At 37.4% G+C, this 17067-nt stretch overlaps 1 protein-coding gene across 1 annotated transcript; it reads left to right on the top strand.

Moving 5' to 3' along the window:
- Nucleotides 1-2957: 2957 nt before the first annotated feature.
- Nucleotides 2958-15985, top strand: LOC127660583 (neuroblast differentiation-associated protein AHNAK). Its single transcript, XM_052150905.1, has 4 exons — nucleotides 2958-2972; nucleotides 3811-3964; nucleotides 4066-4235; nucleotides 4325-15985. Exons 1-4 carry the CDS (start codon nucleotides 2958-2960, stop codon nucleotides 15125-15127), a joined length of 11142 nt encoding a protein of 3713 aa, XP_052006865.1. The 3' UTR covers nucleotides 15128-15985.
- Nucleotides 15986-17067: the final 1082 nt, after the last annotated feature.

Below are 17067 nucleotides of genomic sequence, written 5' to 3'. Positions count from 1 at the left end.
GTTGGAGAATAGAAGGACATACACACCCTTGTATCAAAATCTTATCCCTGACAGCTTTGCTCACAAAATCACTAAAATCTTTGTTTGTTTTTGTTTTTTAGCATAATTGCTCAAGCAGCAGCTAGAACCAGGGCCCTGAAAATGGGTTGTGTCATAGCTTTTAAGTCTAGAAAAAGGGCAGGGCCCTCCATCTCCACATCTCCTAAAACAAGCAATAGTTACCAACAAACAGTTCTCCAAATGCAAGGTGTGGATTAAGTGCCTAACAGTCTGGAATAAAACATAGTTCCCCAGGTAGCTCATAGTGGAGGTAGGTGCTGACCTAAAATGTTAAACTTGTGTAACAATGTTATCTGTGATTTATTTGTTGTTATTTTTTTTTTAGCAGTTAAAAAAAAATCAATATTAGTCACATTTTTAGATTTATACAACACTGTTGAATTATTTCCATATTGGCACATGTATTTAGTAAGTAACATTAATAACATACAAAAGCAAACAGTATTTTCAAGGCAATATGTTACCAGAACCTTAAATCACTATCTTAAACAACCTAATTGGATTCTCAGTAAGACTACAATAAGGCTCCATTTGTTAATATTAGTTAACAACATAAGTTAACATGAACTAACAATGAACAGTACTTTTACAGTATTAATCAGCATTAAACTTTTAAGCATTAATCTTGAACAATCTTAAATTAATTTCAATATATAACATGAACTAACAATGAACTATTCTATTTTTTATTAACTACCATTAACAAAGATTAATAAATGCTGTAAAACAATATATAGTTCATTGTTTGTTCATGATACCTAATGCATTAACTAATGTTAACGAATGGAGCCTTATTGTAAAGTGTTACCTGCATTTCAGCCCTAAAATGGAAACATACCACTTCTGAAGGACACAAGGTCCTCAAGGTTACTTAAACTATGTACTGCAAATCATTAAAACCGGGTCATTTGGGGCAACGGTGGCAACAGTGGTGCATTCCCAAGTTAAGTCTGATCATTAGAAATGGGGAAAATATTTGAGAACAATTTCTTAAGTGTAATAATAACAGTGCTCGCAAGGCAACACTGTATTGATATTCCTCAAACATTCTGATTAGGGTTTGTTTTACCCCTAATACTATAAGTGCTGTCTTTGCAATTAAAATTCTGCAATTTGTTGAGCCCGGAATGGTTAACATATAGACTCCATTCAAATGTGGTTTTGTAGATAATTTTACTCTAAGGGGGGCTATCTATGTAATTTTCTTTAAGTACAGAAATGTAAGACAAAATGTTGAAAATTTCCTTTCAGCTCAGCATTCAAAATGTAACACACAGCAATGACGTCATTGTAACCCGCGCAAGAAGAGACAGTCACAATGTATAGTCAAACTGCGTTTATTGCAGGCAAACCAAAAGTACAAATAGGGCAAATCCAGAAGAGAGTGGACGAGGGGAGCGTAAGGTCGAAGCCGGGGAATCAGGATATGGCAACGGGGCAAAACTACAAAAGAGTGGTCGAGGAAAGCGTAACGTCGAAGCCGGGGAAGTCAGAATAGCAGAACGGGTAAACAAGCGAGTTGAATAGACAGGGGAGCTAGGGGAACACTAGAGCTGGCAAAGCGAAGGGGTAAACTAAACAATAACCAACAAGAGTGAAACGAAAGGGTTGTGATATATATAGGGGAGAAAACGAGTGGTGCAGGTGAAACGAATAACCAGGTGATTGGGACGAGTACAGGTGAAACTAATACTCTGGTGATTGGGAGCGTGCATGAGAGCCAGAGGGGGGTGATTGGGAGTGAGCGTGTGAGCTCGGGGAGCGAGCCTGTGAGCTCGATGAAGCGGGGAGAACTAGAGGAGCGGGGTTCGTTACAGTCATTAACATATTACCATTATGGGTAATAGGCAATGTAGGCCTTTCTGAGAAGAAAGGAGACTACAGCATGAAAGTATTATTGCTGCTGATATCAGAATTTAAGCTTTTTTGTCTATTGTACAATATTATTAACAACAGAATAATTATTGATAAAAAAAAATAGTGTGCAATGGAATCATTCACTCATGCCATGGAATTGAACTGTAGTTTTATTTTTAATTTTTATAATAAAACATCTGCTGCTAATAATAGCAACCATATTAGTTTCACTGCTCCTGGGCCTTCTTCTCCTGCTCTATCAAAGCCCAAGATTCCATGTTGGTCTATTTGCTGGCAGTGTAAGCCAACACCTTTGGATCAATAGAGTGCCTCACTTTACCGGAAACAACAGAAGGAGGTAGACTGTCTGGATCCTGTGAGAATACTTGTGCACAGAATTCTTGCCTTAGTCTCCTGCATATTTGCAAATACAACAGTTCTGGTCTGACAAAATATAGTATATGTACACTGACTCTCCAATCAGTAAATTCTGTAAAACAATATATTCTGAAGCTTATGCAAGTCTGTAATTGCATCCTAGATAACATTTTCAAGTGTTTATTTTGTATTTTTCCTCACAACAGGTGATGTGCGAAGGCTGAAAGGACCAGAGCAAGACACGGATGATGATTTAGTGAGTTGCACTCCAGTAGAGCATATCCAGCAAATATACAATTATTATAGATATAATGACTCTCTGTTATGATTAACACTATCTTTCATTGTATTTAATGTAATAGGTATGTAAGGATCCAGAGGTTTTAGAGGAGGAAAGACCTCGTCCTCAGGGTTCTTCCCCTGTTGAGGAATTCCCTACCACAGAAAAATATGTAAAACAGGTGATCTCAACATTACGCATCAATAAATCTTCTCTTTAGTTTTTATTAGATGTGATTGAGCAAATCAAGTTTTATTATAATGTATATTCGCTAAATATTTTCTAGGCTGAGGGTGACTTCTATGACCCAACCACCAAGAGTTCCAAAAAAGGCAAAACGACTGGTTTTGGGTCACTGTTTGACAAGCGCTCCTCTGCCAAAATGAATCAAACAGAGGTAAGACACACCTGGCTCAGCGTCAACGTACTGTCGAACACAAGCCTGTCAAAGTATGCAGCATTAGACTGTACGTGCATTCACAGGCGGTTGGCACATATGCGCTACGGCTGCTATGAAACATCTGCATTTCTCTTCAGAAAGTCACAGAGAAGTTTAGTCCCATAAAGATGACTTTATATTCCTTCAGACTCGAGTTATAGAAATGCAGGTGTCTCCAGACCTCCTCACAAACGCACTTGACTTGCACATCCACTGTTGTTGTTTTTACCTTCATCTCCTGAAGTTTAGCATCAATTACATCTTCTATGAGCTCTTCTTCATGACAGCAATGGCTCAAATGTGAGTGTTGCCACCTTGTGGACCCACTAATTAGTGCTAATAACTCAAAGACGCGCAGTTAGAAATATAGGGCTTGCGCACTCTGCTGATGATGAGATTTGCGTCACATGTCCAATACACGGACACACACCGTGCCAGAAGTATACTTTGGGCTTAAGGATGAAGGACACATAGTCTGCATTCTTTTAGCTCCCAATTCACTAAAGGAGTTTTACAAATCAGGTGAAACACCCCAAAAATTTGTGTTAAATGCCATCTTTTCTGTGAAATTCTCCATCTTACAAGCTGGTTCAGAGATCGAAAGTGTACTTGACTATAAGCCGAGTCTGTTTATAATACCCTTCTTCCTCATTAGCTCAAAAGTGGCACAACTGTTAGTAAATTCACTCATTAAAGTCTTCTCTAAAGATGTCCCATGAAAGATAATAAATGATCGGAAATGTGAATAGTGGAAATTCTGAAGTGGCTAATAAATCCTGTCTGCATTTTGTTTCAGGATATGCAAAATGGTCAGTCTGAAATGCTAGTGAAGACTGCAAAGGAAGTCTGTGCTGAGGGTTTGGTTGTAAGTGGAGGGGGAAAGGATGGCATCTTTATCAAGGAAGTAAAACCTGAGTCGCCTGCCTCAAAACATCTAAATGTGAAAGAAGGTGTGTTGAAATGCTTATTTTTAGAATCAATATAGCAAAACTTGTTCTGATCCAACTTGTTACTTGCATCCTCATTGGTGTCCTTCCATCTTACCTTTCAGGTGATCAGATAATTAGTGCTACAGTATACTTTGATAATGTGTCTTATGAAGATGCCCTCCAGATTCTTGAACATGCGCAACCATATAAAGTGGAGTTCTGTCTAAAACGCAAACCAGTTCCAACAAGAACACAAGAAGATGTTGAGACAATGAGGCCAGATGTAACCATTGTAATTATAGCACTTATTGTCAATTACAGAATACTTTAAAGCCTCTTAGAGTTCAATCACTTGATATATGTATCTTTAATGTTTCACAGGGCGAGGAGGCTGAGGGAGAGGAAGTTGGTGAAGCAGAAATGAGAGGCAGAGGAAAGACAAAAAAGCAACATGAACGCATCTCTTGGCCAAAATTCCCTTCTTTTAGCAAGGGTTGTAGGGCAAATTTTAAGAGATCTCACAGCACATCAGAAGCAGACGAACAGAGGAAATTAGAGATAAGTCCACCGACAAGTGACACAGATTCACCTCTTAAATCTCCATTAAAATCTCCAGATGGAAAAGATAAGAAAAAGATCCACAAAATGAAGCTTAAGATGAGAATGACAGGTCGCAGGAGCAAGTCAGTTGAAGAGACCCCAGAAAATGGAAAGGAGCTTACAACAGACAATATGGAGGTCTTGGAAAACCAAACATTTGTGAATATTGCTGAAGAACACAGCTTTCAGGAGCCAGTGATTAATTTGGTAGAGAGTCCTAAACTATTGAATGAAGCTGATAATACTGAGCCTACTAAAACTAGAAATGAGAATACATTCCCAACTTTGCCAATGACTGAATCATTGCATAAGGTTGAGCTCATTAGCTTGGACAATACATTAAATACTACTGATATTACAGTTGCTCTAGGGCAGGATAGCAAAGAAAGGAGAGAAACATCGGAATTAATGGTTAGCATTCAAGGAGTGAATAAATCTGAAATAGGATCAGAGAGCCAATTAAAGTCTACATCAAGTGGAATGAGATCTTCAGATCCATTGACATATGACAATATTGTGGGCAGCCCCAGCTTAATATCACAAAGAGAGGAAGTGAAACATCAAGTTGATTCTGATAGCAAGCTGAAAATTCAAGAGATTTTACAGAAGACCCAAGGGCCAGAAGACATTGACATGAGCGTGCCTAAAGCTGATGTTTCCCTGGACATGTCAGATGTAGGACTGATGCAAAAGTCACCAAGAATTGGCAGTGACAAGGAAAAGAAAGAAAGAAACATTCTTGAAACAGAAAGCTATGGGATTCGAACCAGAGGTCCACTGGGAGCCGCATCTAATTGTCATTTTACAAAAACAGTAAATAGACTAGAGTTTACATCATCAGACTCTATCACTTTTGATATTAAAACGAGGCAGGATGTGTCCTCAACTGTCACTGACATGAAGAATTCAGGCACTCCAACACCTGTTATATTCCAGCCAAAACCAAATGCTCTGGATGTGGATAGAAGTGGCAAGAGTACTGGTAGTAGTGCTGAAGTAATCAACACCTCTGAGTTAACAGAAAAAGCAAATATTGATTCCATTCTAACTGACCTTGGTAAAAGAAAAGAGTCAAACTTCAAACTTCCAAAGGTGGATATCTCTGAATTTGACCACCAAGAATCAATAATTATGAGACAGAGAGACTCAACCAAAGCCCCTCTTCTAAAACGAGAGGAAATTGAGATTCCTGGGATGGAGGACAAAGGATCAAAAGCCAACTTTCACACACCAAGAGTTAAAGAACAAAAAGTTGAGAGGATAATAAAAATCTCAAAAGCTCAGGGGGAAGTTGAAGAGTTTAATGTTGAGGATGTAAAGGAAGCAGTATCAAAATTCCCAGCATTTAAATTACCCGAAAGAGACATCACAGGTGTCCTTGTACACAGAGAAATCAAGACTGGTGTGTCACCTAGAGGATCCCCTTGTAAAATTTCAAGCATGAGCACAGATATAAGCAGTAAATTGCTTGAAAACACAATGGATAAAGAAAAACTGATAAGTTCTTCTTTTGTTACAAAAGATGAAGCCTTCATATTACCAAAAACTGAACAACTGCATCTTCATGATGAAACCAGTATAACTGAGAAAAAAATAGACAGATCAAAAGTAAAGTTTGAAGCCCAACAATCTAAAACTGGTAAAATTTTGGCAAGGGATGATAAGAGAAGTACTTCCTCAGATGTCAAATTCAAACTTCCGAAACGTGAAGACATTGAAATACCTGGAATGGAAGCCATTGTGCAATCAGTTCAGGTGCAAAAAATCAAAGTTGCCAAAGATATTCAAGATGATGCTGTAAAAGTGTATACTGATGCAGATGTAACTGAATGTTCAAATATTAAAGTGGTCAAAAAAGAACATGCAAAGAAATCAAAGAAATCAAAGGTATCTATGCCAAGTATTGGAATCATGACACCTGACATTCGCTTCCCAGATATTGGGTTTGAGTTACCAAAAATGACCACCTCATCGAAAAGTGATAAAATGAAGGAGACGAAAGCAAAAATATCACTTGATGAATCAAAACAAAAAAAGATTTCTCGTGAAGAACATGTAGTCATCAAACAATCTGCTGAAAGGACAGCGTTTGAAAAATCCCATGGAGGAGATGTAAAGGGTGATCAAATGCTACATCATGACGATAGCACAGTTATGGAAACCCCAACACAAGAGGTAACTGAGCAGGTGACATCTGCTAATGATAAAGAAATGAAAGTTTCTGCATGTGAACCATCTATAGCAAAGGCTGAAATCCAAAGCAAAGACACAAAAACTGACTCCTCTCCACAAAAAATGAAACTTCCAAAATTCAAAATGCCAAAATTCGGAGGGAAATCTATAAAAGAAACAACCATAAAAGAGGACATTACGATGCAAGAAAATGACAAAATAGAGGTTGAATTAGATTCTGAGAAGAGAACATCTGAGACTGATACCAAAGCACAACATTTCGAAATAAATTTGAGCAAAATAAAAATGCCTAGTATAGATATTTCTCTTCCAAAAGTAAAAATCCCAAAGACAGAGGAAAAAGAGCAGGATGAAACTGGACTCTCAAAGCCTGAAATTGATGCAGATGTTGAATTTAACAAGGTTTGTATCCCCAGTGAGACACCAGGAGACACTAAAGAAAGGGTTGGGAAAGTTGAAATTGAGGTTGAGGCTTTAGAAGATGCACAAGAGGATAGTGGGTTTAGACTAATCAAGTTTGGTATCTCATTGCCAACAGAGAAGACAGAAGAAAGCAGTCTTCTACCAGAGGAAACTATCTCATCTGAAAGAACTATCCTCAAGGTTGATGGAAAAACTGAGTTAGAGTCATCTGAACTTCCACAAGCAGAATTCAAAGAAACTGAGTCTAAAATGAAGAAAAGGAAACTATCATTTCCCAAATTTGGATTCTCTAAATCTGAAAAATCTGATGCTCACATATCTCTTCCAACAGTACACAGCTCTTTTCAAAAGGGAGGTGCTGATATAACAGAACTAGATGTTCAAAGTAAGTCCACCGAGGCAGAGGCTGAGTTAAAGGATTCAACAGATTCTCCAACAAAATTTAAACTTCCCACAATTAAACTTCCAAAATTTGGTGTCTCGTTTCCAAAGGCAACCGATGATGGGAGTGATATTCAAATGCCTGAGGCTAAGCTTTCTGGAGAACCTACAGCACTACCTGACATGAAAGACCCAGAGACTATTCTCAGTGTATCCAAGCCTAATGTTGAACTGTCTGTGCCAGACAGAAGATTACAAATGACAGATATTAACATTCCAAAAGTAGATTGCGAACAGAAAATAGAAATAATATCATCTCCAGAACATTCATTTTCTAAACCAGACAATGAAGTTGATGGAGAATTTCTATATGATAAGCTTTCAAAACCAGACATCAAAGCTGCAGAGGTTGATGTCAGTCTTCCACAGATTGATCTATCCATACCAGGAGGCAATGTGGAAATTAAAGAGCCCAATGTGAATTTCACCATTTCAAAGGGTGAGGCTGAACAAAAAGACTTAACAATTGTTGGTTCACCAGTAAAGTTTAAACTCCCCTCTATCAACTTGCCAAAGTTTGGAGGTAAAGCAACAAAGGTAGACAAAGATTTGCCAACTGTGGATATAGATGCTGAAGAACCTGATGAAAGACTTTCAGAAGAACAAATAAGCATGAAACTAAAAGGTAATGCACCATCAGGTGAGATCAAGGAATCTTATGTGATTGTTAAAGGTGTTAGTGTAGGACGAAAGGTTGAAGATGCAAAGCCCAAAGGACAAGAAGATATGGCTAATCTGCCCAAATTTGTCATTAACCTTCCAAAAGTAAAAGCTACAGACACTGAATTTAGTACATCAAAGAAAGGGAGAGATCTTACTTCAGTGGATGCAAAAACTGAGGTGCAGTCATCTTATGATGAAGTGCCCACAGAAACATTTGACAAACCAGAAGATGATTCTAAAGGACCAGATGTACCTGTAAAGATGAAAAGACCAAGCTTTTCACTTCCAAAATTCGGGTTTTCAAAACCAGACATTAAGTGTTCTGAGGCAGATTTGAGCCTTCCAAAAGATGATGCCTCCAAACTAGAAGGTAGTATAGACAGAGAAGAATCAGTTGTAGACATGAAAGAGTCAAACACTGAGGCTGACCAGACTGAAAAAGTTTCAAGAGGATCTCCATCAAAATTTAAATTTCCTACAATTCAATTTTCAAAATTTGGAGTCACATTTCCAAAGGCTACAGGTTCTGACCTTGACAAGCAAATGCCTGGGGTCACCAAAGACGAACCTACCATGGACATTAAATTGCCAGAGTCTGATGTGTGCAGGGAATTGCCATCATTACCTGAAATGAAAAGTCTATCTAAACCTGACATTGATGTCTCTACACCAGAGGCAGAAATGTTTGAGGATGTTCATTGTGAAATGAAAAAAGAAATTATATTATCTCCAGAACTTGCATTTTCTAAAGCAGATGTTAAGATGAGTCTCATAGGCCATAGTCTTGATGAGGAGCCAGCTAAAGAAGATTCAATATCAGGTATGGATGTTCAAGCCAAGAAACCTTACACTGAAATCAAACTTCCTTCACTTAAAGTAGATGCAGTCATCCCAAAAGCTACAGAAAAAGAGAGTGATATTAAATTAAAGAAACGGAAGATGTCATTTCCAAAATTTGGATATTCCAAATCTGAGACTAAGACCCCTGATGCTGACACCAGTCTCCAAAAAGAAGGAATAGCTGTTCCAGACACTGAGATCAAAGAGATTGATGTGACAATCCTTGCTCCAGAGGTTGAAGTCCAGGTAAAAGATAAAATTACTACTGGTTCTCCATCTAAATTCAAGCTTCCAACAATTTCTCTCCCTAAATTTGAAATTTCCATTTCAAAGACTGTTGAGGAATCTACTGCAAATGCGGGTGATGTAACACAGTCAGAAATAAAGGACGAATCAGAAGCTTTGTCACAAAATAAAACCAAATTTGATATCTCAAAAGAAACAGCAACTCATGATACAGAACCATCAAAACTACATTTTGAAAGTCAACCAACGGATGCTGAAATAAAGACCAAATATATTGATCCTGGAAGTCAAGGAAGAAGATTTATGATGCCCAAATTTGAATTTTCATTTCCAAAGCTAAAAGGACCAGAGGGTAAAAAGGGTACATCAAGAATGGAGGATAATATAGAGAAAACTGAGTATACACTAACACATGACATGAAAATGGAAAGTATGTCTGTTGAGGGAAAAGAAGACATGCCTGGGGCTGCTAAGGAAACTGGGGTCAAGATGAAGACGCCAAAAGTGCAGAGCTCAGAACATGAATTTTCTATACAAGTCATTAAATCTCCAGAGAATAACATTGAGATGGGTGATACATATGCAACAGCAGAGGTGGATGTGAAACAACCTGAATCTGACATGAAAATTCAAACGACTGAGATGTTAAAAGATGGTACAACCAAAGGAGGTTCACCGATCAAATTCAAACTTCCCACATTCAAACTACCCAAATTTGGGAGTTCATCTTCAAAAACCAAACCTGAAATAACAGAATTGAGAGGTGATGTGTTACCTTCAGAGGCCCCAGAGACTGATGTCAGTCTTGGACAAGTTGATGCCTCTAAACCAGAGGTTGACATGGAAATAATAGAACAAAGTACAAATATCCCAGTGTCAAAGGTTGAGGCTGAACAAAAAGAAGTAACAATTGATAATGCCCAAAACAAGTTTAAACTCCCCTCAATCAACTTGCCAGAGGTTGGAGGAAAAGGTACCAAGGAAGAGAAAAGTATGCCAGTTTTAGATATAGCTGTAAGAGGTCCAGATACACAAATAAAAACAACAGATGAAGCCCTATCTGCTGAAATAAAGGAACCTCATCTGGTCACAGAGGGTCAATTTGTTAATGTGAACTTAAAGGTTGAAGATGTTGAACTTGAAGGACAAGGGGGTAAGTTTAAGCTGCCAAAGTTTGGTATTGACCTTCATAAAGCAAATGGGTCTGTTTTAAGTACATCAAAGGCAGGGGATATAGCTGCTGAAGTACAGGAAACTGATATCAAAGAACCAAAGATAAAAACTGAGGGGAAAGCTTACACATCAGAACACGATTCTAAAGGCCTAGATGTGAAGATGGTATTACCCAAATTAGGGTTTACAAAACCAGAATTAAAAACCTCTGGGGTTGATGTAAGTGTTCAAAAAATGGATGTCCCAATACCAGAATGCAGTGTGGACATAGAAACAAATGTAGATATCAAAGTGTCAAAGGTGGAGTCAGACCAAAAGGATTCAAAAATGTTTGGCTCTCCAACAAAGCATAAACTCCCGTCAATAAACTTCCCAAAATTTGGAGTTAAATCACAAAATACAGCATTAGACATTAATGTTATAGATTCAGAACTGGAGGCCACAAACACAAAAATCTCTCAATCTGTGGTGAAATTAGAAGTACAACCACTAAAAAATGATGTTCAAGATGATGACACTGAGAAGAGAGCAAACATACCTGAGGTTGATTCCAAAGGAAAAGTAAAAGTGAAGAGACCAAGTTTTTCATTTCCCAAGTTTGGGTTTTCTAAACCAGACACCACAACTCCACAACTTGATGTCAGTGTACAAAAGATGTCTGTACCTATAACTGAAGGCACAGTGCATGTAATAGAACAAACAGCAGAAATTACACTTCCAGAGGTAGAGGAAGAGGCTGAACAGAAAGATCTAACAATTGTTGTTTCCCCAACTAAATTTAAACTGCCAGCATTTAACCTGCCAAAATTTGGAGTCAAGACCTCAAAAGGCACAGTAAATCTATCATCAGCAGAAGAAGACATCAAAGGAACAGAAATTTGTGTTCATGTACCAGATATCAAAGTGTCAGGAAAAATACCAAAAATTGACACAGAAGAAATAAAAAAAGAGATTGATCTGAGTCCCACAAAAAGAGAAACTGATTTTCATCTAGCAGAGGGGAAGTTAATACTACCCTTACCTGATGTTGACGTACAGGATTTATCCATTGAAGGCCACGTAGACATACCTGTGGTTGACACGAAAGGGCTGGATGAGAAACTGAAGAAACCAAGCTTTTCCTTTCCCAAATTTGGTTTTTCAAAGCCAGATATTAAGGTCCAAGAAGCTGTTGCAAGTCAACCAAAGACTGATATGTCAATCACAGAGGGCCACATACTTGTTAAAGAACAAGATGCAGAAATTACCTTCCCAGATGAAATGAACAAACAAAAAGATCCAACAACTGTATCTCAGACAAAATATAAAATGCCCTCAATCAACCTTCCAAGATTTGGTATGAAATATCCAAAGGAAAAATCTGATATTCCAACAGTAGATATCGAAGAACTTGAAATCAGTTTTCCTGAAACAGGAGAGGAGAAAACATATGTGGACATTAAGGGGCACTCTGCTGATGTGGACATTAAGGGCAAAGGGACTGGCATTGATGGGCAGGATAGCAAGTTCAAGCTACCAAAATTTGGAATTGGCATGCCAAAGTTAGAGGAGACAGAAATGGAGGGCAAAGAAACAAAAGCAGAGACTGGCCTTCTATCTGAAGAACAGGTAAATGTACAGCAGCCTGTTGTTGCAATTGAAGATGTTACCACTGAGGGAAAAGTAGATAAAGCTGACAATGATTTCAAAGGGCTGAAAGTGAAACTTCCAAAATTGGGATTTTCAAAACCAGATCTTAAGGCTCCTGAAGTTGATGTGAGTCTGCCCAAGACAGATTTGGACATATCAATGGGAATTACTGAGGTTTCAGAACAATCTACAGATATTAAATCTCCAAAAAAAGAAATTGTTAACTCTCCAACAAGATTTAATCTTCCATCAATCAATTTCCCAAAATTTGGAATGAAAGCATCAAAGGGCACAGTGGACATCCCAACAGCAAACGTGGACACCCAAAGGCCTGAAGTCAGTCTTCCTAAAGAGGACTTTAAAATGTCAGGAGAAGTATCATGTTGTGACATGAAAGGGCCAACAGTAAATATTAATGATGCTTCCATTGAGGTCAAATTCAAGGGTGAAGTAATCGACAAACAGCAACAAGATGGCAAATTTGAGATTCCAAAATTTGGAATTGCTCTACCTAAAATAAAATGCCCAGACAATGACCTGGGGAATGAGGAAACCCTTCGTGAAATAGAAGGGAAGATTCCAGGGGTTGTACTATCCATAAAAAATAGAGAGCCAAATGTATCCAAAGTGTCAGTGGAAGTGGATATGGAGGCTAAAGGTACTGAACTTGAAGTAGACAAAAGTAAATTCAAACTACCAAAATTCGGATTTTCAAAATCAGATGGCAAGTCCCAAGATATTCAAGCCAGTAAAACAACAGCAGATGTATCCTTGCCAGAGGGCTCTACAGAAATACAGGGGATTGAGAAAGATATTAAGCCACCTAAGGACGAAATAGAAATAACAAGTCCACAATTTGGTTCACCAACGAAATTTAAACTCCCATCAATAAAATTACCCACATTTGGAGTTTCCACTTCAAAGGTCATTGGGGAAGCACCAAAGGATGATGCTGACATCAAGGAATCTAAAGTTAGTTTAGTGGATAATGAGGTAGAGACATCCAAGGTGGATCAGTCAGATGTTGCAGAGGTGGAGGCCACATCTGTTCATACTAAAAGAAAAGAAAAAGGAATTTACAAAGAAGGACAGGACAATAAATTTAAACTTCCAAAGTTTGGGATTTCGTTACCCAAAGTAAAAGGCCCTGAGCTGGAAGTTGCGGCAGTAGAGGTAAAAACAGGAGTACCTGAAGTTGGGATCACAGAACCAGAAATGAAGATCCAAGCAGGAGTAAGTCTACCAACAGTAGACATAGCTTTACCAGGGGAAAGTGCCAGCATTCAGAAAATAGAGGTAGAGACAGAGCTAAAAGATGATAAAATTGTTACAGGTTCTCCAAGTAAATTCAAATTACCTGCTTTCAAAATGCCCAAATTTGGAATTTCAGCTCAAAAGACATCTGACATAAAAGCAGAAGCGGCAGGGGTCAGTGTACCAGACCCTAACACTGACCTAAATATTGAAGACAAGACTATACATGTACAAGATTCTAAAGCAATACACAGAGAGGGTGAAATTAAAGGAACCACTGAACAGGCTGCTGCTAAAAAAGTGGATGGGGACAAAGGCTCACCGAGTAAGTTCAAACTTCCTACCATAAAAATGCCAAAGATGAGCATTTCAAGAACAAAATCTCAAGATGGACAAGATGACACAACCATAAAGGCCAGTGCTCCAGATGCTAAAACAGACCCCAAAGATGATATACAAGGGCCTGAAAAATCCCACACATTTACAATGCCTTCCCTTGGGGATGTTATCAAGGGCTTTGATGTAGAATTTAATGTTCCAACATTAGAAGAAATTGAAACAAAAAAGGACACGCATTCTGCTAAGCAAGTTAATGAGGCTGAAGTCAAAGTTGAGGTATCAACAGAAAATAAGGACAAAGGAACTCCAGAAAAATCCAAATTTAAATTTAAATTTCCAAAATTAGGATTCAGCCAGTCCTCAGATGAAAGTGATAAGTTGGTGGACTCTAAGGTTGAGGAAATTGAAAAGAATAATGAAGCTTCAGCAGATCAGAAAGCAGAGGTTAACAAAGAACAAGCAAAAACTGAGAAGGGGAGCTGGTTCAAGTTTTCCAAACATTCTTCTCCTACCAAAACGGCAAAGACCAATGAGAAAGAAGTAATTCAACCACCCGAGGAGGCTGAGAAAATATCCGTGAAAGACGATGTAGAGAAAGAATCCATCAAGGCAAATGAGGAACCTGAGAAGAGCCCCCTGAGTGAGATTGTGGAGGAGAATATCAGCCCAACATTGTCACTGAGGTCATCTGAAGCCTTTGCTGATATAAGTTCCACACAAACCACTGAGCAGATTGGCCTGTCACAGACCTCGCCTACTAAAGTAAAAGTAAAATATGCTGACCCTACTGCCACTGTTGGCATCAGTGAAGTAAATAGGGATGTTGTGACTTCCACAGCCAGATGTGAACTGATATCAATGGAGCCTCACCAGCCAGAAAAAGTGAATATCCCATTTTCATCAGATATGTCCTCACCCTCAGTGGACACTCTTAAACAGATGTCAGGGGAAATTCATGTTATCACGTCGAACATACAAGCTATACCAGACACACAGCAAGCAGCAACCCTCACTAATTTAGATGTCCATGGAATTCACACCTCACCTTTACAAGTAAAACTCGGATCGGACTCGGTGTTGACAGTGGTGGAAACCAGAATGCATCATGGGGAGCACACTTTAGTGGAAAGGCATGTTGTGAAAGAGACGTTAAATGAAGAGACTGTACTTGTGACCCAGAGAACACGTGTATTTGAAGGAGAATCTGTAGAACCCATTTCTGATGAGACAGCTTCCTCTATTCGTAGGCTGCGTGATACAGTGCACACTGAGAAAATGAAGTTTTTTGACAGTGTAGGGACAACTGAAGAGGTCAATGATAAGAGCGCTGAAATATCTATACGATATATGGATTCCTCTACCGATGACAATGAGGGGAATTGAACATGATATGCCGAACAGCAGTTGTAAATCGAATCAGCTGATTTTATGCTTTTGAATGTATGTTTCAGTGTTCTCTTGTATAACCATATATGCCAGCTAAATTGTATTGCTAAAAAGCAAAGTTGGGCCAGCACTGATACTTATTTATTAATATATTGCAAAGATGTTTGTTTAGCTAAATGAGATATTTTTTAAAAAGGAAATCCACTGGATTATATATATATATATATATATATATATATATATATATGTGCAAGGAAAAATAGGAAAAGGTTGTCAGTGTGCTAAATAATAAAACTATTATGGGAATATTGTTTACGGTGGGAACTCTGTAATATTCAAGCAAACACCATATAAATAGATATATTCACAAACATTATATATTTGATGTTGATAGTATCACATATTAAAGCATTTATTTCTTTGAGCTCATCTATTTTGACAAATATAAATGCATATAAAATCTGTGTTTCAGCAGCCTTAGATTTTTTTTTTAAATGCAAACAATCATGTAGCCGACATATTTTATTCAGTTAAAAAGTCTCTCTCTGTCATCTCTGTTTGCTATTAACAAAGCATTTGCACCTGATGGAATTTATGTGTGTCTTTTTTTAAATGTATGTATTCAATGGATATTTTTAGTTTCTTAATAAGCAATGACTTATCTTTTAACATATATAGTCAAATAAATCAATTAAATGTTGTAAGAACACATCATCTGGTCACTGCAAATGAAGTAAAACATTACTGTAAATTATCCTCGGTGTCTGACTTTGTTTGTGAACAATTACACAAAAAAAGTTAAACAATACAGTCAGTAGCATTTTGTGCACTCAATAAAGTTCTTTTTGAAATGTCCATCAACTGAGTACACATTCTTCACTACTGGATGTTTATTCAAATCACAATTTGAGCAGATGGAGAGAAAAATGTAAAACAAAAATAATAATTCCTGAAATCTTCCAGTTTGTATCTACTGTATATATTTGATTGTTTCTTGGTCACGGCACTGTGGCTTCAGTTCATAATATCACATTCTACTTTGAAATACCCAAAGTCACTTTTATGGATTGGAATATACAGGTATGTGTATTTTCTAAGAATGTTTGGTTAAATTGACTTAGTTTAGGAACCTTTGACCAGTGGAAGTGGAAGGAACTAGTACTTTAGTGTAACAAAAGAACTAGCATTTAAATAAAACTACAACTTTAAAAATACTACTGAATTCAAAGTTATGATGAGAACATGTTATTATTGTGATGATTATCTAGGATAATTATAAATTGTGTGAAGGGAATTTGGGTATTTTTTCTCTTTGACAAATAGAGACACCATGTGGTGGGGATTAGAATGTGTTTTCTCACCCTATTTTAGACTAATCTAGTATAATGTAGTGAATCTGTGTTTATGAGAGCCCAGGTTTGTGTAAATAAATGCCATTTGTGATCATTTGTGTAAAGTATGACATGTAGTCTCAGAAATATTATTACCAAAAGTTCTTATAGCAACGATAACTGCAAAAAGAGTAAAGATTTTGTTCACTCTGTGAACAAGAAGTTCTATTTTATTTATTTTTTTTTTTTTTATTATTTTTACCTTGTTAATATAACAGAACACATGAAAATATTTTGCATTGTTGTCTTGAACCTTATCAAACATGCATATTTACTAAATATTTAGTATGTGTTGACATTCTTACTGGTAATTGAACACCTGTCACTGACAATAATTACATAATTACATAAAAATTATTAAATAATAAAAAAAAAGAGAAATTCTGCTGCAAAAAAAATAATAATTAAAAACTATCCAGCACAATGCTTACATAATACATAGAGTAATGCCAGGATTCCGAAAGTAAATTCCATACATTTTCTCCTTAGAATTTTTTTTTAAACAGGAATGAATAAACATTTCAAGACAGGCTACTATGACTTAAT

Source organism: Xyrauchen texanus, chromosome 20 (assembly GCF_025860055.1).
Source record: "Xyrauchen texanus isolate HMW12.3.18 chromosome 20, RBS_HiC_50CHRs, whole genome shotgun sequence".
NCBI lineage: Eukaryota > Metazoa > Chordata > Actinopteri > Cypriniformes > Catostomidae > Xyrauchen > Xyrauchen texanus.
This window is presented reverse-complemented; position numbering and strand designations above follow the sequence as displayed.

Coding starts and splice junctions, on each gene's coding strand:
- LOC127660583 (XM_052150905.1), top strand. Junction 3,965..4,065: donor ACATCTAAATGTGAAAGAAG/GTGTGTTGAAAT, acceptor CTTACCTTTCAG/GTGATCAGATAATTAGTGCT. Junction 4,236..4,324: donor TGAGGCCAGATGTAACCATT/GTAATTATAGCA, acceptor AATGTTTCACAG/GGCGAGGAGGCTGAGGGAGA.